This window comes from Prionailurus bengalensis, chromosome B2, assembly GCF_016509475.1.
Source record: "Prionailurus bengalensis isolate Pbe53 chromosome B2, Fcat_Pben_1.1_paternal_pri, whole genome shotgun sequence".
Classification (NCBI taxonomy): Eukaryota; Metazoa; Chordata; class Mammalia; order Carnivora; family Felidae; genus Prionailurus; species Prionailurus bengalensis.
This window is the reverse complement of record NC_057349.1, coordinates 91610742-91634574: the sequence shown is the minus strand read 5'-3', so window position 1 is coordinate 91634574 and position 23833 is coordinate 91610742. Positions and strand designations below refer to the sequence as shown.

Sequence of the window (23833 nt, the reverse complement as noted above, 5' to 3'; positions counted from 1 at the left end):
TGACTAATCTAAACATAGATTTTTCACCTTTAGGATTTTTATTTTTGTCTAGGGCAGAGACAACCATAAATATTAACAAAGAGTTAGAGGCAGGTGGTGTTTTTATTTTTTAAGTAAAATTTGAATCAATTAATTAACTATTCTCAAATATAACAATGTGGTAACGTTCAATTAATTAAGGACTATTTTTCCAAGAATAAAAATGTAGTTCAGAGATTACATTAAAATCAAACCAATGCTTTAAAAATTATATTTACTATACATGCTTAATTCAAAGTCAGTATTTGGTATTCTCTGATGGGCCAAAACAAGAAAAAAAGTCAATATTTGGTATTCTCTGATGGGCCAAAATAAGGAATTGTGTGCTCTCAAATAAAATAATCCAATTGACTTCCAAACATAAATATCATCTGTAAATAGTTATTTTAAATATTTTACCACTCTGAAGGTTAAAAGTCATCAAGCAAAATAGTGACTATAAACATACTGGCACACACCAAAAATATCGGTACAGTACAGTTGTGAGATAGGGCATATAATGAATTCTAAATGAGAGTTAGACAAATTAAATGGTTAACATCTCCAAAGAAAAACCTCAGGCTTGGATCCTGCCTAGGATGCATTTTTGCTTTTTAAGAAGCAAACAACACATTTCTGACTAGTCGACATCACCATTAGCATTGCTTTCTTACAGAGAAGCAAAAGAAATCTCAATTCCTGGGAAAGCTGGGGGTCACTGTTGTCATGGGAACCAGGATATATGTATCAAATGCCATCAAAGAGAGAAAGATAAAAACTACTATGCATCAGGTATCTAGAAATCTATCAAAGAAATAGTTCTCACCTATCTAGTGTGGATTTTCACACTTAGATAAATTTTGAAGACTGTAAATTCCATTCAGACACCTTTTTCATAGGGAGTTAATGAGTACAGGATTCTACAGGCAAGAGAAAGGTCAATAGTAAAGACTTCCATAGAAATTACCACTTGTTCTAAAAATATATATGTTCTATAAAAAGTTTTTCAAAAAGCAATTTGAAACGTGTTCTGATCCTGGAACATCTAGGCCTGTAAATTTCGGCAGGCAGGGTCTCGCTACTAATTCTCACCCTCTTCATACATTGTGAAAATATTTGAGTTTTCAGTAAGAAGTCTATGGATTACTGACACCAGTTTCTACAAGTGGGCCCAAATGCAAGCGGTAAATATTCAGAAAAAAATGATGTCAAAAGTTGAAATGGAGCTTCACTTGAAAGTAAAATATGATAATTTTATACTTTATAAAAGTTTGCAAGTATGGATTATCTTGCTTTATATTATATATATTATATATATTATATATATTATATATAGTATATGTATATTTATACATATATAAATATTATATATATATATTTTATATATATATATTTATATATATATATGTATAAATTCTTAACTTTGTAGAAATTGGCAAACATAGATTTCATAAAATGACCTTTTGTAGCCACTTGTTTTTTTCAAAATTTCCCCTAAGGATATACAAGTTAGAAGCTGATTTTATTATAAAAAACATGCTGAGGCAAACACCGTATTATTGTTCATAGTCCTAAACATTTCCAGGCTCCTTAGTACCATATCTGGCCAGAGAAATGCATTGGTTTTAGCCTTATGGTTTTTTTCAAAATTAATATAAAATTAATACACAAAGCCAATTTTTCATAAGGATTAGACTCTTTCCACTGAGAAGACAGAAAATTCTGTTCTCCAAGTTCTATTTTAACATTTAATATAAATACTACATTCAAGAGGCAGTCAGCAAAATAACCAAAACAAATAGCAAAGTTTGATGCTGGAAAAAAGCCATGAGGGTTATACAAGAATGATTTTAGTTCAACACTCTACTTGGAAGCTAGTATTCTCTAGTACAATAAAAATTCATTTGAATAGAGCCTTTTTTGTAGTTGTTTTTTTTTTTATTTTTGGGGTTTTTTTTGGAGAGCACATAACATACATAGTAGTCACAAAGTACATTCAGTAAGAAAACTCAACCATGTGGTAGGATTAACTGATTTTATTATTATTTTACTTATTTATTTTTAATTCAGGTATAATTAATATACAGTGTTATACTAGTTTCAGATGTATAAGTGATTTTATTATTGCATTGTAGTTTCTTGGAAAAATTTTTTTAAGTATAAGTGGTTATTTTCCCCAAAATGATCTCTAGATAACTCACCGTGCAATGGAAATGCACTATTATCCTGGAGTGTCATCAACTCGATTCAAACCTGTCTTATGTAAAAGCTTCCAATTGTTTTTGCTCTAAATAGAGTCCTTGTGACTATTGAACAGGTCAATATTTCTTAACCTCTTATGCCATTTAATAAGGTCTTTTGTTCCAAATGAACCTGGCCTTTCCTAAGGACATAGATAAGCTTCAAAGGACTAGGTAAGTAAGGTTAAACCATTTCCAGTGGTAAATCATATCCTGCTTACATATTCAAAAAAATATAAACTAAAAAACCTCATTTTATTGTCAGTTATGAAGACATTTTTATTTTCCTAATGTCGATTTTTCTTGACCTTATTATTTTTTCTATTTCTTCCTCTTCTGTCAAGTAACTTCAGTAATTCCATTGACAGACTGAATATACAAATAGACAACAGTTTGACCATGTATGAAAATAGAACTTGACCCTGAGCCTCTGGAGCAAACAACATGGGAAGCCAACCACAACCTCTAAGATATCAGCCCAAAATGGTCAAAATTCATTCAATAACCCCCAGCTTCCCTATTTTTTGCCACCATTCCAACTCAGGATCAATCAGAGAAGCTCAAATATGCCCTCCAAAACAATCACCCTAAATGCCCTGCTTCTCATTAGCCCATCTCATTTCCTCATGTCAACAATCTCCAATCAGAACACATCTGAGGCCTCTTTTTCCACGATAAAGTTTTTCCACTGACCTGCCCACCTTTGCATCTCTGCCAAATGCAAGTGATGGTGGCTAGAGGAAACTCTGAATAACTTCTGTTTGTTCTCATTTAAGTGGTCTTTGTTTATTTCCACACCATAAACTTATATGATGAAAAAGGGGAACTTATATAAATAATTATTTTTACTCTTTGATAAGAATTGGAATGACAAGATTAAACTTTGCTATGTGGGATGCATTGTGCATCCTTATAAGCTCAGACTTCAGTGATCCCTTCTCCTATACTCTAAAATCCTGTACGCCTTGAAGCCTTGACTCATAACCCCAGCCCTTTGACTAACTACTGGGTTTCTCTGTTCTCACTGTGTAGGTGTGGGGCAAACCTGAAAAAAAAAATTTAATGCTGTGCCATAGGAAAACAACTTTGCACCAGACACTTGAATAAGCATTCTATGTGAAGTACCTTTTATGATTCTCATGGTGACCGTGACCCTTCATTCATTCAAGTCAATATTTCTTGAGGATATACTTTGTGCCAAAGAGTTTGCTAGGCCTTGAATATGTAAATAGTAGGACTGGGGGCAATTTTTTTCTATCTAATAGGACTGGCTAGGAACATGGTCATTTTTTTCATAAAAGTACACATAAATACATAATAACACATTGTAATATGTGCCAGGAAGGAAAAGTACAGGGCGCTATGAAAAACTTAAAATTGCTTAGGCTTATGGGACATCTATCTAAGAAAGAAAGATTTAATCTGTGACACCAGCGCCCTCCCCCCCCCCCCCCCCCCCGCGCCCAAGATGAGTAAGAGTTAGCCAGGCAAAGGGCTAGGGGTTGGTTTTCCAGGCTGGGAAAACTCTACTGCCAAAGTAATAGAGAAAGCTTTGTGTCTGTGTAAAAATGAACAAAAGCCAGTGTAATTAAAGCATAAAAAACATCTAAGATGGTGATGAGAGGTGAGAGGGGAGGTAGGCAGTACTTTGTAAATTATATTTGGATTTTAATCCGAATACAGTAGAAATAAGTGAAAGGATTTAAACAGAGCAAGGACATGGATCGATTTACTTTTAAAGACACTGCTCCAGCTATTGTTGTGTGAAGAATGAATTGTAAGGGGGAGTAGAAAAGTGAGGCTTATTGGGGCTCCGATGTAGAAGCCCAGGTGAAAGGTACCCTGGTTATGATTGCAACGATGGATGTGAAGAGAAATAGATGGATTCTAAGCATATTCTGGAAGTAGAATATGCAATATGTTCTTCAAACTGACCAGAAGAATTCAAGCTGGGAAAACTACTTATTCTTATATTCCTTCTCGTATTCTTGAATGTTGAATACCAAGCTCTTAAAGAAAACAAACTGTCCTATTGCCTGAGGTAGACAAAATCTGGAACGGCACCTACAGTCCCCTAACCCCCTTATTCTTATTCTCCAGGCACTCCCATGGCCTGGAGAGCGTGTATGGAAAGACGCAACGGGCTGTGTGTGCAGTATTAGTGATCCGTCTTAGACAATGGCTAAATGGGCTGGGTTCTAATCACGGTCCCAAGGAAAATATTCAATTTGATCTCTGGGCAGTAAGTGGAAAAGATGTGTTCATAGTCACACTTCAACCCCAAACTCAGATCTTTAAACATGCCTCACCTTTCTCTGTTTGTTGGAAACAAACCTGTTCCTTTCTGGTTTATCTGCTCCACAGTTGTTAACATCAGAAGCATGGACTTCTTCCTATTAACTGTTTCAGTCCTAATGTTCACCTTTCAGAAAGTGATCCAAAATCTATGATTTTCATGACATATTAAAAAGTCATCTTTATTTTTAACACTTATTACTGCATAATCCTATATTATACTTTTGTGAGTCCATTTATAATTGGCAGATTTCCTTCACTAGAGTATAACCTTCATGAGGGCACAAAATAGAGGTTCACTCTATATTTGTTAGAGAATCAAATGAATAAATGAAGTGTGTTGGACAAAGATTACCAAGATAAAGCTAGGAAAAGGTGGTAGGCATGAGGAGAAGTAATGGATAAAACCAACATTTTACACATTATTTTGTTCATTTTCCTCACCCAGTCATGATAAAATAGAATTGAGAATAATTAAATTCCTAGCCTTGACACCTATAAAGATTGTATTTACAGGTTCTTTCAGAGGCCATGATATTCTCACTTCAGTCTGTCCCAGAGGGAAGCCCTTTGCACTCTACAATTTTTGAGATGAGGAATTTGGCACAGACAACTTGGGTAGAAGGGTGAAGTTCACACACTTGTGACAGAATTGTAATTGTAATTTAAAACTCTTGGATCACATCTGTTGAACCTTCCAAACTGTGAACTCTATCAAAGTAGGAACTCTGTCTTTACACCTATGGGTTGGTAACTATATTTTTCAGGACAAAGTAAAAGTAAAGTCAGCAAGACTCATTAGTTTTCTTGAATTAGCTACTGCCATCACCCCCTGATGTAGTTGAAGACACTTTATTTTGGAGAGATTAAGAAACTTGTCCATAAATAGTAAATGGCAGAACAAGGATTTGAGCCCAATTCTGTCTGAATCCACACCTTGATTTCTTAACCATTCTACTAAGTTAAAATATGAATACATTTTGCTACTTAGCAGCAATTTACTCCTACTACTCAAAGTCAAATCCCTCACAATGGCATTTACAAAAAAATTCCCATTATTCTTAAGATCTGACCAATCTAAATCCCACCGCCATCTTTTAGCTGATGACTCATGTACTGATTTTTGAAGATACGGGAAGCCTTTGATTTGAACTTTTAATTCCCTTTCTCTTTAACTTGCCTTCACTCAATATCAGTACCTTACGTGCTTTCTCAGATTTTTTTCCAATTTCTCTCTAATGACAATTTCCCCCACTAATTTCTTCATCAATCTTTGATTTATTCTTTTATCATTGGCTCCTTCTACCTTTACCACCTGGCTCCCCCATTACTCCTTACAATCATAGTTCCAATGCTCTGCTCTTCCTTGAACTAACAACACTGATGAAGATTCAGTTTCTGCCTTCTGTTACTCTTTCTTCATCTCTCACTTCCACTCTCAGAATAGTTTTAACTTCATGGCTTCATATTAAAATAATTTCAAACTATAATATCTTCCAATGCATCTCATAGGCCTTTGAATTTGTATTGTATACATTGCAAACACTTCAACATGGTGCTCACTTTATGACCTAAATCTAGCATTTTAGCTCTATATCCCACTGAGTGTGCATCTACATATACACATGTTAAATCAAACACTATGCTATGTCTTTACACATGTTATTATCTCTTTTTGCAATGACTCAATCTCTACTAATCAATAATTCTCCATTATTCAAAGCCTAGTTCAAAGTACCTCATATACTATGACTCTATACTTAATTATATCCTTTGTCAGAAATAGTCTTTCATCGCTCTTTTAAAGCTTGAAACACTTTTCCATTGTATTTATTCACAAATGTGTTATCTGATCACTCTAAATAAAAAGCCCCGTGAAGATAAAGATTGTGTGTAATTAATCAAAACAAAATTTCAAATTTCAGAGGAGTGTACAAAATTATTTTTGAAATCTCAAGGTAACATGTATAGCTTATCAGAATGACTGATCATCACATGTACCTGGTAACCATTATATTCAGAGTCTGTCTATAATCCACATTAGAACCTACAGAAAGATTCTCTAATGTTTCCTTTATAGGGTCTATCATAATAAGAAAGCATCACAAATATAAACAAACTTACACTACTATATTTTATAGTAAGCATATACCCCAATTCTGTAATCCTTGTCTGTACTTACCTCAATCCCTATAAACAGAATCAAGTAAGATTCTGTGTATTTATGTTCATACCTAATTTATTTTGTGTACATGAATTCAGACATTTCACATGAATATGACCCAGCTATGGAAACATACTTCTGTATTTAATTCTTTTTTTAAGACCTGCTCTAAATAGGAAAGTCTAGGCAAGCAAAAGTATAAATATTTTTTAACTACTGTATTAAATCTTAAGGTCAATAAAGATGATATGCATCTCATGGTATAAGAAAAACCTGGGTGAGAAAATAAAATATTTCATTGTCTTAAGACACCCATTATCCTTGAATACTAAGTCTCCATTATTATACTCAATATAACAAATTGAAGATGTATTCTTAAGAGTTATTCAATAAAGTTAAATGCTGATGGAATGTGGCTAAGAGAGGGAATATTTCGCTATTTCTTCAGTAAGATATGTTTCATTTAATAATTAAAGTAAATAAGTTGAATGACTCAAGTACCTTTTCTAAACCTTCTTCCTTCAGGCTGATCACATCCAAATCAAAATCTGTTCGCAAGCCATTGGTTTTATTGAAAGTTATTCTGCCTGTGAGACCTTCCCAATGTGCCTACAGGGAAAGAAAAATGGATTAGTAAAGGAAGAAAGAAAGAAAGAAAGAAAGAAAGAAAGAAAGAAAGAAAGAAAGAAAGAAAGAAAGAAAGAAAGAAAGAAAGAAAAAAGATAAAACATTTTTCACACAAAAAATAACAAACATTATTTTCTTCTCCTAAATTGACATCACTACTAATTTTTAAAACATTTTTTTCTCTTCTGAACTTCAGAGGATTTTTTTTCTACAGAAATTATCTTAGTCACAATGCGGAATTTATTACAAATTTTTCATTTTAAATAGTGCCCTTTGTAGGTATAACTTTTTATGAGAAATTTGAAGATAATGTTTTAAATAGCAAACTTCCTTCAGCAAACTGACAATAATTTAGTTACGTATTATAATAAATGAGATAGTGAATGTCTCACTGGAGATTGCAAATAGAATTACTATTATAAAATACCACTCCTAAATTCATACTAATATGAACATAAACTTATTTTATTACAAGGAAAGAAAATGAATTTAGGAAAACCTATGTTATACAACTTCAATTATGTACTTTCCTCTTAGAATAATTAACTTATTACTTTATTTTCCCTTAAGTGAGACTGGGAGAAATATATCCAAATTACTTCATATCTAGCTATACTTCATGTAAAAAGAGCTTTCCATGTAATAGGAAGTGGAAATAAAATTTTCCAGTTATACAATGGGTTCACCCATCACAGGTAAACAAATTTTTGAGCTTTAGTTTTAATATAAAAAGTTTTCTCATTCTGCTAGCTACATAGACACACTAATGTTTTCCATATTTGCCATTTAGAAATAGTTTAGAAAAATCGTTATATATGAAAACTTTAAGTAATGTATACTTACAGTTAAATGTTTGAAAGAATATACACCAAGATCCAAACAAATAAAACCAAATAGATTATAGGTAACATTTCAATAAGCACTACAAATGGATATCATTAATACATTTCTTAGGTTCTGTGTATTTCTATACTTATGTATAGGGATCCCAAAACAGTTTTAGGCTGATAAATTACAAATAAAACAGAAAATATTACAATACATATCTACATACATATTACAACATGTCATCACTGAGTTTAAACATGTGTTAACCAGTCTCCAATAAGGAAGAAAAAATATTGTTAACCCAAAATCTTCCAAAAATAATAACCTCAGGTGATTAACAAAAATGCATATTAGTACAAAAATAGACATTGTGAGCAATAAGTACTGGGGCGCCTGGGTGGCTCAGTCAGTTAAGCATCTGACTTTGGCTCATGTCATGATCTCGCAACCGTTTGTGAGTTCGAGCCCCGCGTCGGGCTCTGTGTTGACAGCTCGGAGCCTGGAACCTGCTTTGGATTCTGTGTCTCCTTCTCTTCCTGCCCCTCCCCAGCTCACACTCTGCTTCTCTCTCTCTCAAAAATAAATGAACACTAAAAAAGTACAGAAGTAGAAGCGTAGGATAGTAAAACAAATCTGGGATAAAGGCAGTATAAGGAAACGCTCATCAGGTGAAAATGCACAACTAATAACAGTGAATCACAAATTTAACTCTGACCTTCCTAGTGACCAAAGCAATGAAGAAAATGTGATCTAAACACAATACATAGGGTCCATATTTTAAGACATATCAACTGCCCAGGAGAAGCAACTCTTCATGGCAGTGAAACCTGAGAGGAGTGTCTCCTGTTGGTCCTCAAAAAGAGGCACACTGTGTGATTTAATGGACAAGGTCCTCAGCAACACCTTACAATAAATATAATAGTGAGTTTCATACAACTGTTTCTTATATGACTGTTGAACACACATCTCAGTACTCAGATGCTGCATTCAGAAAGCATTTCTTCAACTAGCCAAGTCTGTGCACTATGTTTGCAGCCCTCTGATGTTCAGTTTTAAACCAGATGTAAATGTAGAATGTGAAACAAATAAATGAACTACATATTCTTCAGGGAGTGTCATTTCACCTACCTGAGAATATGTTAAAAATTACACAAGGAAAATTCATAGGTATTCTTTGCCAAGGAACTGGAGATTCTTTAAAAAAATTTTTTTTAATGTTTTTATTTATTTTTGAGAGAGAGATAGACAGAGACAGAGACAGAGAGAGACAGAGAGAGAGAGAGAGAGAGAGAGAGAGAATGGGGGAGGGGCAGAAAGAGAGGGGGACACAAAGTCCAAAGCAGGCTCCAGGCTCTGAGCTGTCAGCACAGAGCCTAATGCCAGGCTCAAACTCGCAAACTGTGAGATCATGACCTGAGCTGAAAATTGTTAATTTTGCTTGTACGGAGGAAGAAAGTAAGTTTAATTAAAAGATAAAAGTTCACCTGTGAAGAAAACTGAACTAATCTCAAATCATTCACCTTGAGGACAAAAGAGAATAGGCACATGTGCTTCTCCTGACATACCTCTTTGATTAGGCTCATAAAACGGGTCCCAAAGCGCCAGGGTTTGTGTCTATTACACTGTAAGGAACTGACTGTCATCTGGGGAAACTGTTGGACGCCCACAGACACCACGTGCACAGCATCATACATTAGAGCAGCGTCAGTCTGAAAGTCAAGAAAAAGGAAATATGGAGTCAATACAACATGTGAAACCCATGACAGGAGGTTTGGAAGGGGAGAGAAGGAAGAGGTAAGAGAAACAAATACTCAGTTTATCTTTATGTAAGTGAGGAAACAGTATTTCCAATGATCTGGTTCTCTTAAATAAGGTATTGTTATCAATTACTATATCAGCTCCATTAGAACATTTGACCTATTCTCCCTTTCCTGAAGTAATAACCCAACTTCATATTATCCTAGTATCTTTGTTGAAGTAGGAAATGTGTGAAGACATTCATTATTTTATTTTTTTGCCACCCCCTCTCTCTCTGTCTTACTCTGTCTCTACACACACACACATACACACACACACACACACACACACACACACACACACACACACACATACAATGAATGCAATTAGGAACATTTTAAATGATTAAATAAATTACATATTGTATATAAAAGTGAATAAACAATTTTCTTGTATAGGAAGAACAAAAGAGATTTGAAAGGAGATTCACCTAAAAAGCTTCGTTATAACCCCTGATCTTTTCTTCAATTTAATTTTTCAGAAGATTCAATCTCAGAAATGAATGCTACTGTTTTGAATCTCAATACATGTATTAATCCCTTTTTAAGAAACTAAGCTTAATCCCCTGTCCTGTTTTCTTTTCCCCCAAATTTCCATATGAATAAAAGTTCATTTTGTCTTCTCAAGTAAAACGAATATGAATTCTGTGTTTGCACCTGCTCAAATGACTGTCCACTTTAGAAACTGATGATAAAAAATAAAATGTTTGTAAGTCGAAACAAACCAGAGGCTCCATGACCGTCAGCGGCTGTGTTAAATGGAGCCTCACATTGTGTTTGACGGATGGATGCCAGGCTCACTACCTACAGAAGAGGGCCACACTGATAGTACTGCTAGAAATGAACTTTGGGCCATCTGCTTGGCATGCTTCGGAATAAAAGCATATATTTCCTCTTCTCATTCACACAATTAGTGAGCTGTGAAATGAATTCCAAAATGGATAGGAACCCCGTAGATTATAGCGTTTGCCACAATACAATACAAAATGAGTACACACAGTAGCTTTCATGCAAATGGATCCTAAGGAGCTTTACCACATAAAATGCAAGACGGCTAAAGAGCACAATGCAATGACAGAACATAATAATAATGCCATTTTATAGTTCATAAATCTTTGGGGAATATAGCTCAGATTCATAACCTTCACTTTGTAAATACCAGCTGACTACTTTCACATACTCTGATGGCTGCAAAGTGAAAAAAGAATCATGGAGTTGATACAGGCATACATCATGAGCCTGAGGATTAGACTGATATTTGTCTTTGGCCTGAAGTAACATTCAGGGGACATATCTTATACAGCACACAGGTGGTCATAAAAACAGTTACCACAATATGAAAGACACATTTGATTTTAAAATAAAATAAATTTAAAAAAAAATCACCATTAACAAAGGTGGAGAGGAATGAACACTTTCACACACTACAAAGATAAAGGGCAATTTTGCAACTTGCAAAAGAAGCTTTAAAAATATCCATGTTCTTTTTAACCCAGTAATTTCTTTCTGGAATTTCCCATAAGGATATCAGGGATAAGACAAAAGCTACATACATGATTTATTTTTATTTATAAAGTGGAAACCTACTGAATGTTCAAATTAAGGAAACACAATAAAATCACAATGATATTACATATAACTAAAAACTATGTTTTGAAAAATAATCAATTAGATGAGAAATTGCATGTGATATGATGCTAAGTGTAAACACTGATAACAGAGCTGTATGTCCAGCATAAACTATTATACATCTTCATGTATTTCATTATGTACTATTTAATTTATTTAATTCTCACAATAATGGTTTAATAAAAGCACCACTATTGTTCCCATTCAATTGACAAAACCAACTTTGAGAGATGTTAAGTAACTAGGCAAAGTCACACAGTGATTAAGTGGAAAGACCCAGATTCAAACAGACTCTCTGCTCATAGCTAGTATTCTTAACCACCATATTACATGTTATATCAACAACAGCAGATCAAAAAGAAAAAAATACACCAAAATGAAACCAATAATTACTCTTGACAGTTAATAATTAATGGAACTTAATGTTTTCTTTTTATGTATTTTTCTACAGTTTTTTTTTGAAATTAGAAGATTGCTGAATACCATTCAATAATTCTTAAGATAAAAATTTTTATCTATTCCCACAAAAGTAACTAAAAGAACATCAATACAATATTACTACCATCCTGCCATGATTTACTTACGTGATCTTATATGACTTACATGATCTTATATGACTTATATGAACGTCCTAGAATAGTAATCTTATCTAAAATGGCAATGCTGAGAAAGTATTTTACTAATTTAAGAGTTCAAAAACTGTTTTTGCAACAGAGTTTCAGTGTCAAGATCAGAGGACACACTAGCTGATAATAAAACTATTTAAGATCTATGATTTTAAATGTAATTATAAAAGATAATAAATAATAAATTTAAAAAATAAAAGTTAAACAAAATTTTAAAAAGAAAGATAATATTTATTAAATATAAGAGAAATATTGGAGAAAAAAGTATAAGTACTTAATTTGCTAATCAAATTATTTCTTGAATTTCCAGTTTAAAATATGCTGATTTATGATAAAGTAATACACAGAACTTCTGAAACTACTCTCTACTTATTTATTGTTGTCCTACTTTTAACTTGGTAATTTTATGTAATAATGAGATATTTTCCGTATATACCTGATATCCTGTCAGACTCAACTTCACTGTCTTACTTACAAATCTATATGTACACAAATTCTTTCACCTTTGTAAAGTTGTGAGAAAACTCTAGTGTTTCAAAAATGTTTTTCTTATTTTCACAAGAACGCATTCACAAGAATGCTTGAAAATGTGTCTTCTACTAGTAATAGCATTAGTTAACACTCATTTAGTATTCAGTATGTATGAGGCATTCCCGTTAAACCATTCCCTTTAATTCTCATAGCCATCATCCACTTGAAATCCACTGAGTTTGTATTAAGTAGAAAATTAAGTCAAGGAACAGTTAAGTAACTGGCCTAAGCTCCTAGCATGTTGAGGTGGAGATGGATTCAAATCCATACAATCTATGCAGAGTTCATATCTTTCTCTTTTTTTTTTTTTGCTCAGAGTTCTATATTTAATAAAGCAAAATAGTGTAAATGCTTTTGAAGTTACAACATGAAATATCAATAAGTACTTGAATGCATTAATCCATATTATGTTTTCAATAAAGCAGTAAATACTCGAGACCCACTGGGAAGATGGTGGTGAAGGAGGACGCTGGGCTCACTGCGTCCTGCTCATCATGTAGATTCCACCCACATCTGCCTAAATAACCCAGAAAACTGCCAGAAGACTAGCAGAATGGACTCTCCCCAGCCAAGCGTAGACGAGAGGCCCACGGAAGAGGGTAGGAAGGGCGGAGAGGTGGTGCGCACCACACAGACTGGTGGGAGGGAGTCAGGGTGATGGAGGGTCAGCTCAATGGGCAAGGCAGAGCCCCAAAGTCTGGCTTGCAAAAGCAGAGGGGCCAGACAGGGTGTGTTCTGACAGCCAGTGGGACTTAACATCTGGAATGTTATAAGTCAACAGCTCTGGTCGGAGAGCGGGAGGGAGAGTTGTTGAGCCCCAGAGGACAGAACTCAGCTTGGCGGGGAACAAAGGCACTGGGAAGCCCCATGTCCCTCGCCAATCCCCCAGCCCAAATCCCAAAGGGAACCAGTTCCCGTCATGGAACTTGCTTGCCCAGCTCAAACACCCAGTGCTGTGCTTCTGAGGATCCATTCCTCCCACGGGTCTGCCTCCCTACGGTTGCCTCAGGGCCCCTCCCGAAGCAATTACTGAAGGCAAAGCGAGCTGAGCCTGCCCCTCCTGCCGCTGTACACTTTAAGATCCACCCTGGCTAATATGCCAGATCCCATCGAAGCAGTACCACAAGACTGGCAGTGTGCAAGTAGCCCAGACAGAGGCCACACCACTCCACATTGAGTCCTGCCCCTGGGATAGAAGAAGGTAAGGTACACACCAGTCTGTGGCCCTAGCGGTGGGCTAGGGGCAGACATCAGGTCTGACTGTGGCCCCGCCCACCAACGCAAGTTACTCCAGACAGCACAGAGGAAGACCCCTGCAGTTCCTCGCCACTCCAGGGACTATCTAAAATGAGGAAACAGAAAAATTCTCCTCTAAAGAAACTCCAGGAAGTAGCGACAGTTAACGAATTGATCAAAAACGATTTAAGCAATATAGCAGAAAATGAATTTAAAATAATAGTCATAAAATTAATCGCTGGGCTTGAAAAAAGTATAGAGGACAGCAGAGAATCTATTACTACAGAGATCAAGGGACTAAGAAACAGTCAGGAGGAGCTAAAAATGCTATAAATGAGCTGCAAAATAAAATGGAGGTGACCACAGCTCGGATCGAAGAGGCAGAGGAGAGAATAGGTGAACTAGAAGATAACATTATGGAAAAAAAAAAAGCTGAAAAAAAGAGAGATAAAAAAATCCAGGAGTATGAGGGGAGACTTAGAGAACTAAGTGACATAATTAAACGAAATAATGTATGCATAATTGGGATTCCAGAGGAGGAAGAGAGAGGGAAAGGTGCTGAAGGTATACTTGAAGAAATCATAGCTGAGAACTTCCCTGAACTGGGGAAGGAAAAAGGCATTGAAATCCAAGAGGCACAGAGAACTCCCTTCAGACATAACTTAAATCGATATTCTGTATGACATATTATAGTGAAACTGGCAAAATACAAGGATAAAGAGAGAATTCTGAAAGCAGCTAGGGATAAACATGCTCTAACATATAAAGGGAGACCGGTAAGACTTGTGATGGATCTGTCTACTGAAACTCGGCAGGCCAGAAAGGAATGGCAGGAAATCTTCAATGTGATGAACAGAAAAAAAAAATGCAGCCGAGAATCCTTTATCCAGCAAGTCTGTCATTCAGAATAGAAGGAGAGATAAAGGTTTTCCCAAACAAACAAAAACTGAAGGAATTCGTAACCACTAAACCAGCTCTACAAGAGATCCTAAGGGGATCCTGTGAGACAAAGTACCAGAGACATCGTTACAAGCATGAAACCTACAGACATCATAACTATAACCCATATCTTTCAGAAATAACACTGAATGTAAATGGACTAAATGCGCGAACCAAAAGACAGAGTATCAGAATGGATAAAAAAACAAGACCCCTCTACTTGCTGTCTACAAGAGACTCATTTTAGACCTGAGGACACCTTCAGATTGAAAGTGAGGGGATGGAGAACTATCATGCTACTGGATGTCAAAAGAAAGCTGGAGTAGCCATACTTAGGCAAACTAGACTTTAAATTAAAGGTTGTAACAAGAGATGAAGAAGGGCATTATATAATAATTACAGGGTCTATCCATCAGGAAGAGCTAACAATTATAAATGTCTATGGACCGAATACAGGAGCACCCAAATATATAAAACAATTAATCACAAATATAAGCAACCCTATTGATAAGAATGTGGTAATTGCAGGGGACTTTAATACCCCATTTACAACAATGCATAGATCATCTAGACACAGGATCAATAAAGAAACAAAGGCCCAGAATGATACATTGGATCAGATGGACTTGACAGATATATTTAGAACTCTGCATCCCAAAGCAACAGAACATACTTTCTTCTCGAGTGTACATGGAACCTTCTCCAAGATAGATCACATACTGGGTCACAAAACAACCTTTCATAAGTATACAAGAATTGAGATCATACCATGAATACTTTCAGACCACAATTCAATAAAGCTTGAAATCAACCACAAGAAAAAGTCTGGACAAACTCCAAGAGCATGGAGGTTAAAGAACACCTTACTAAACAATGAATGGGTCAACCAGGCAATTAGAGAAGAAATTAAAAAATATATGGAAACAAACGAAAATGAAAATACAACAATCCAAACGCTTTGGGATGCAGTGAAGGCAGTCCTGAGAGGAAAATACATTGCAATCCAGGCCTATCTCAAGAAACAAGAAAAATCCCAAATACAAAATCTAACAGCACACCTAAAGGAAATAGAAGCAGAACAGCAAAGATACCCCAAACCTAGCAGAAGAAGAGAAATAATAAAGAGGAGAGCAGAAATAAACAATATAGAATCTAAAAAAACTGTAGAGCAGATCAATGAAACCAAGAGTTGGTTTTTTGAAAAAATAAACAAAATTCATTAACCTCTAGCCATGCTTCTCAAAAGAAAAGGGAGATGACCCAAATAGATAAAATCATACATGAAAATGGAATTATTACAACCAAACCCTTAGAAATACAAGCAAGTATCAGGGAATACTATGAAAACTTATATGCCAACAAACTGGACAACCTGGAAAAATGGACAAATTCTTAAACACCCACACACTTCCAAAATTCAAACAGGAAGAAATAGAAAGCTTGAACAGACCCATAACCAGAGAAGAAATTGAATCAGTTATCAAAAATCTCCCAACAAATAAGAGTCCAGGACCAGATGGCTTCTCAGGGGAATTCTACCAGGCATTTAAAGCAGAGATAATACCTATCCTTCTCAAGCAATTCCAAAAAATAGAAAGGGAAGGAAAACTTCCAGACTCATTCTAGGAAGCCAGCATTACTTTGATTCCTAAACCAGAGACCCAGAAAAAAAGAGAACTACAGGCCAATATCCCTGATGAATATGGATGCAAAAATTCTCAGTAAGATACTAGCAAATTGAATTCAACAGCATATAAAAAGAATTATTCACCATGATCAAGTGGGATTCATTCCTGGGATGCAGGGCTGGTTCAACATTCGCAAATCAATCAATGTGATACATCACATTAATAAAAGAAAACATAAGAACCATATGATGCTGTCAATCAATGCAGAAAAAGCATTTGACAAAATTGAGCATCCTTTCTCAATAAAAACCCTCAAGAAAGTCGGGATAGAAGGAACATACTTAAAGATCATAAAAGCCATTTATGAAAAGCCCACAGCTAATATCATCCTCAATGGAGAAAAACTGAGAGCTTTATCCCTGAGATCAGGAACATGACAGGGATGTCCACTCTCACCGCTGTTGTTTAACATAGTGTTGGAAGTTCTAGCATCAGCAATCAGACAACAAAAGGAAATCAAAGGCATCAAAATTGGCAAAGATGAAGTCAAGCTTTCACTTTTTGCAGATGACGTGATATTATACATGGAAAACCCGACAGACTCCACCAAAAGTCTGCTACAACTCATACATGAATTCAGCAGCCACAGGATACAAAATCAATGTACAGAAATCAGTTGCATTCCTTTTTTTTTAAGGTTTATTTATTTTTGAGCCAGAGAGAGACAGAGCATGAACAGGGGAGGGGCAGAGAGAGAGAGAGACACAGAATCTGAGGCTCCAGGCTCTGAGCTGTCAGCACAGAGCCTGACGCGGGGCTCGAACTTACAGACCATGAGATCATGACCTGAGTTGAAGTCGGACGCTTAACCGACCGAGCCACCCAGGCGCCCCACATTCTTATACACTAATAATGAAGCAACAGAAACACAAATAAAGAAACCTATCCCATTCACGATTGCACCAAGAATCATAAAATACCTAGGAATAAACCTGACCAAAGACGTAAAAGATCTGTATGCTGAAAACTATAGAAAGCTTATGAAGGAAATTGAAGAAGATACAAAGAAATGGAAAAACATTCCATGCTCATGGATTGGAAGAATAAATATTGTTAAAATGTCAATACTACCCAAAGCTATCTACACATTCAATGCAATCCCAATCAAAATTGCACCACCATTCTTCTCGAAGCTATAACAAGGAATCCTAAAATTTGTGTGGAACCACAAAAGACCCTGAATAGTCAAAGTAATTTTGAAGAAGAAGACCAAAGCAGGAGGCATCACAATCCCAGACTTTAGCCTCTACTACAAAGCTGTTATCATCAAGACAGCATGGTATTGGCACAAAAACAGACACATAGACCAATGAAATAGAATAGAAATCCCAGAACTAGACCCACAAAAGTATGGCCAACGAATCTTTGACAAAGCAGGAAACAATATCCAATGGAAAAAAGACAGTCTGTTTAACAAATGGTGCTGGGAGAACTGGACAGCAACATGCAGAAGGATGAAGTCAGACCACTTTCTTACACCACTCACAAAAACAAACTCACAATGGATAAAGGACCTGAATGTGAGACAGGAAATCATCAAAACCCTAGAGGAGAAAGCAGGAAAAGACCTCTCTGACCTCAGCCGTAGCAATCTCTTACTTGACACATCCCCAAAGGCAAGGGAATTAAAAGCAAAAATGAACTATTGGGACCTCATGAAGATAAAAGGCTTCTGCACAACAAAGGAAACAACCAACAAAACTGAAAGGCAACCAACGGAATGGGAAAAGATATTTGCAAATGACATATCGGACAAAGGGCCAGTATCCAAAATCTATAAAGAGCTCACCAAACTCCACACCCGAAAAACAATCCAGTGAAGAAATGGCAGAAAACATGAATAGACACTTCTCTAAAGAAGACATCCAGATGGCCAACAGGCACATGAAAAGATGTTCAACATCGCGCCTCATCAGGGAAATACAAATCAAAACCACCCTGGGATATCACCTCATGCCAGTCAGAGTGGGTATAATGAACAAAACAGGAGACTATAGATGCTGGAGAGGATGTGGAGAAATGGGAACCCTCTTGCACTGTTGGTGGGAATGCAAACTGGTGCAGTCACTCTGGAAAACAGTGTGGAGGTTCCTCAAAAAATTAAAAATAGACCTACCCTATGACCCAGCAGTAGCACTGCTAGGAATTTACCCAAGGGATACAGGAATACTGATGCATAGGGGCACTTGTACCCCAATGTTTATAGCAGCAGTCTCAACAATAGCTAATTTATGGAAAGAGCCTAAATGTCCATCAACTGGTGAATGGATAAAGAAATTGTGGTTTATATACACAATGGAATACTACTTGGCAATGAGAAAGAATGAAATATGGCCTTGTAGCAATATGGATGGAACTGGAGAGTGTTATGCTAAGTGAAATAAGTCATACAGAGAAGGACAGATTCCATATATTTTCACTCCTGTGTGGATCCTGAGAAACTTAACAGAAGACCATGGGGGAGGGGAAGAAAAAAAAATGGTGGTTAGAGAGGGAGGGAGCCAAAACATAAGAGACCCCTAAAAACTGAGAACAAACTGAGGGTTTATGGGGGGTGGGTGGGTGATGGGTATTGAGGAAGGCACCTGTTGGGATGAGCACTGGGTGTTGTATGGAAACCAATTTGACAATAAATTTCATAATAAAAAAATAATAATAAATAATAATAAAAAAAAAGCAGTACTCAACAAAAATGGACTGCAGAGTAAGGAAATGTAGATTGTGGAGAATTGATACTACAATATCACAAAAAAGAGATACATCAATATGGGATTGGGTCAATAATAGGTTGTTGGGAAGTTATTAATATTAATCATGATTTTGTGAAAGTAGATTTCTTCCATGCAGTTGCTGCTCAGGAGGTTTTCAAAAGAAAAGGTCCTAGAGTGTCTTACAAGATTAGGCTTAATGGAAGTCTCTTTGTCCCAACTCTAAAGTGTAGAAATTAATTGAGCTGCTCTTCCTAAGCCTTCCACCTTCTCATATTGACACTATAGTCCCTTGCCTTGACTTTCTTCTTGGTGGAAAACAGGAAGAAAAAAAGGGAGGAGGAGTGGAACAGAAGAGGGATAAAGTAGAGGAGACACACAGGTTAATTACTTTATCAGTTTTATAATATTATTATTGTTATCAAATTACATTGCATTCTTAACTCTATACCACACATCTGGGTCAATGTCTTTATGTGCATTGTCTCATCTAATTCTACCAAGGGTATGTTTTCAGTGATACTACTATTACAAATTTAGAGAGAAGGAAGCTAAAGCTTAGCAAGGTTAAAGTAATTGTCTCAAGGTCTCATCACCTTGAGAAATAAGACTCAGGCAAAGCTTGGTTCTCTGAACTACTGTCCAAACTATCATAACAAAACTCTGGCAGAAATAGGACTTAGAAACAAGACTCAGGCAAGACCTAATTCTTGGAACCACTGTCTGAACTATCATAACCAACTACCTCTCCTAAGCCATATTCCCACTGAAACTATGAAAGGCAATGCAGGATAAACTGATGGCAGCAAGTCTCATATCTTTGGAAGTTCTGCTGAACACCAGACAATTATGTCCTCAGGTCCCAAAAACTGTATGTCTCTCAGCTGAGATTCAAATAAAAGTTTATTTGGCTCCCAAGTCAGATTTTTTTTTCTTTTACAGAATAGCTACCTCTAAAGAAAGCCTCAGAGTTAAACATAACTGTCATTTAACCAATTAATTTAAAATGGAATATGTGTACAATTTGGTTATTAAAATCCATAAGTGGCTTGGATAAAGCTGGAGTCACTCACATCCTAAACTACAAAGACAAAAGCTAAGCAGAGAAAAAAATTGGCAATGAAGATAAAACAGTCTGTCCTATTGTCTCTCTTTTAAGAATAATTACTTATATGGGGCGCCTGGGTGGCGCAGTCGGTTAAGCGTCCGACTTCAGCCAGGTCACGATCTCGCGGTCCGTGAGTTCGAGCCCCGCGTCAGGCTCTGGGCTGATGGCTCAGAGCCTGGAGCCTGCTTCCGATTCTGTGTCTCCCTCTCTCTCTGCCCCTCCCCCTGTTCATGCTCTGTCTCTCTCTGTCTCAAAAATAAATAAACGTTGAAAAAAAAATTAAAAAAAAAAAGAATAATTACTTATATATAAATAGATCACACTTATCGCAAAGCTAGAATATCTCTTTGCCATGGGAATACAGCCCATGTAATAATTCCATTTTCAAGGAAGAGCAGAGTAGGTAGGTACAGACAGATCTAAGTGCAAACTTCCAAGCTTCACTGCAAGGTCAAATGTCTATTGATACTAATAGGAGCCCCCTTGAGAGCCTACCTAAGACTAGACTGGAATTGAAACTTTATTTTTCTTTCCAAAATAAGTTAGCTAACCTACAAAGAATATCTGTCAGGCAAAAACTTGCTTTGCAAACCTTTAAAATTGTGTGATGTAGTCCTACATATTTCAATAAAACTGTAGTGATCTCACCAAATGGGTGTCTTGAAAAGAGCATGAGAAGTGGCTTCGCATACAGTTTAAATATGCAATAACCATCTCACTAACTTGTTGCTGGGTTTATCTTATACCTAGTCTAATCACTTTTAGGCATGGAGCGTGTACAGGGAAGCAAGTGGAAGAATGACAAATGCTAATTTCTATGGCTGAGCTATTGCCACGGAAATTGGTTTAGTCACCCAGTGTGATTTCATCTATCTCAAGCAATCTTAAGCCTGATGAGACTTTCAAGTATTGAAAGAACAGTTTATATTTCTTTTATGCTCTGGAAAAGTCTACTATACATTTTTAAATAATTGAAGAATCAGGGAAATTAGATATTCTCAGAAGTTCAAATGATAAAAATTACCATTGTTTAATATTTTTGACTTTGTATGTATAATTGAAACATTTCTCAATATATAAAGGCAGGAATAATCATAGATGCTGTGAATGGTTAAAACATTTCTATATATTTAGATTTCATTTACAGAAGAATTTGGAACTAAGTAGTTATTAGCAAGCATGTCCAAATTGACTGCATATGTTATTTTCTGGTTTTGGTCACTGTAATCATCATCATTAAACATCTCCTTTGTAAAGTTCTGGGAGAGATAGGAGTTACAAAAAAAATTAAACATAGCTTTTATTTTCATGAAGCAAACAGTTAGAAATGAACAATTCTGAGCTCCATATAAACTCACCAGGGAATATTGGTACATAAAATCTCTCAGATATTCTAAAGCCTTAGCAAAAAAAAAAAAAGGCTGTCAAAAATATTTATTTTTCTTTCCAATGCAAAAAGCATCCCTCTGTCCCTCAAGAAATGTGGCTTTTGGGTACCGACAATGAATTGTCACTGGGGAAACTTGGAGCGTAACCTTTCCTAATTTATTTTCTCTATTATGCCAAGCAGAGTTACATTTGTGACCATGTCATTCTGCTTAAGCACTTTTTGCACATCAGGGCTCTTGGCTTAGGTTCCAAACACACCCAGTGTTGTATGTAATAATTTACATTTAAATGTAATCACTCTTAAGAATGACACGATAAATATGTTCTATCTTGATTTAGTGATGGTTTCATGGGTACAAATATATGTCAAAACTTATAAAATTGTATAATTCAAATGTGGGAAGTTTATAGTATGCCAATTTTAGTGCAGATAGACTTAGATAGAATTAAAGAGTGATCATGGACTTTTCTGGAAAGATGGTTCATAGATATCATTTTATTCTACAAGTATCTAGAATCCTCCCAAACTAAGCATCACTGATCTGTATCTTCTTCCTTCATTGCACACTCTAGTTTTAATAAAACTGCTTATATTTCTTCCTTTTTTTTTTCTTTCTTTCTAGATCACAAGCATCTTCTGGGTAATAACCATGCCTTTCTTTGTAATACCCTGTGTAGTATTCCATACACTGCCATGCCCATAGTAAGTGTATAAAAGCATTTTTCAATAATTTGACAAATTGAACTGAAAAGTTCGTTTAAATTGTAAAAGAAATTGGTATTAGGAAACTCTGAATAACAATCACACTTTGCCACCTAGCTAGAATGTATTACCTCCCAGAGGTACAGTGAACCAAATCTGCCAGCAGCTCAGACCTGGGAGGAATGTGAGTGCAGCCTCTGTCCCGTTTCTAAATGAATTTATAGTAACAGTTCCGTGAACACATTTATCTTTCCATTAAATAAGTGCAGGCAGGTCCCCTCTGAGATCTGAATGCTAGCTGGCAGGTGGCAGATCCATTCTGGAACTTCTGTCTCCGATTTTGCTCATTCCTGAATTCCCACCTGAAGTTCAGCGCACAGCACAAAAAGCAGCATGGTCTAACAAATGGAATTTAAGTTTATGAATTCTGGCTCTTTCATTTCATTGACTTGCTCCTTTATCTAAAACAGATAATAAAAAAATTAAATCCCCTTTGCCTTGTTTTCACATTTTATAATTGGACATAAAAAATGATGATCTGCCCTATCTTGTGCTTGTTGGAAAATCACTTTTAAAAACCAGAGAGTTCCAGGAGAAAAACAATTACAAATATTATCTTCAATTAGAAGATGCGGACATTAAGGGCAGTTGGGGAAAGGGTGGATTCTGACCTCTGGAGCTCCCTTGTGCAGACAGCACAAGTCTAAAGGGGACAGAGAATCATCCACCCTTCCGAGTAAGGGTGAGGATCACACATGGAAGGCAGGCTGGTGTTTGCTTATTCAGCTGGCACGCTGCACCAGCACTCTGCCCGGCTCAGAGCAGGTGCGCAGAGTCCGCTAACTGAACTGAGGGGACTGAAGAAGAAATGCCCTCAGACCCAGTCGGGAGCCAATTGTCAGAGACAATTCTCCCAGTTACACTGCAGCTGCCATCATGCTTTCTCTGCTGCCGGCTCATTGTACTACTCTGAAACAGAGTTCTTTACCAGCAGCTGCGTGGCCCACACAGACTGCATGAGATAATACATTAAAGCAGTGTGCACAGTCTCTGGCACATGGTGCATAGGCAGGTGTTAGACGATGATGATGATGATCACCAGAAGAGCGGTAATCTCTTCAAGATGGATATGGTCCAAAACAAGGAACTGGTTTAGAAAGCATAATGTTTCAACCCTTCTGCACCCACTGTTACCCTAAATGAGGGAACAGAACTCATGCTGTTCAAGAAAGCAGACCAAGTTCTGAAAGGGAGAGGAGAGGAAAGGAAATTACCAAACAACAACAACAATGTGATCCCTATGAAGTG

At 36.3% G+C, this 23833-nt stretch overlaps 1 protein-coding gene across 6 annotated transcripts in view; it reads right to left on the bottom strand.

Moving 5' to 3' along the window:
- Positions 1 to 23833, bottom strand: part of GRIK2 (glutamate ionotropic receptor kainate type subunit 2) — a 662286-nt gene that overhangs the window by 252760 nt on the left and 385693 nt on the right. For all 6 annotated transcript variants that reach the window (XM_043592016.1, XM_043592013.1, XM_043592015.1 and 3 more), the window contains 2 exons: positions 9738 to 9881; positions 7219 to 7326 (listed from right to left, as the gene is read on the bottom strand). In XM_043592016.1, coding sequence (XP_043447951.1) covers positions 7219 to 7326; positions 9738 to 9881 — 252 coding nt within the window. The remainder of the gene's footprint in view (positions 1 to 7218; positions 7327 to 9737; positions 9882 to 23833) is intronic.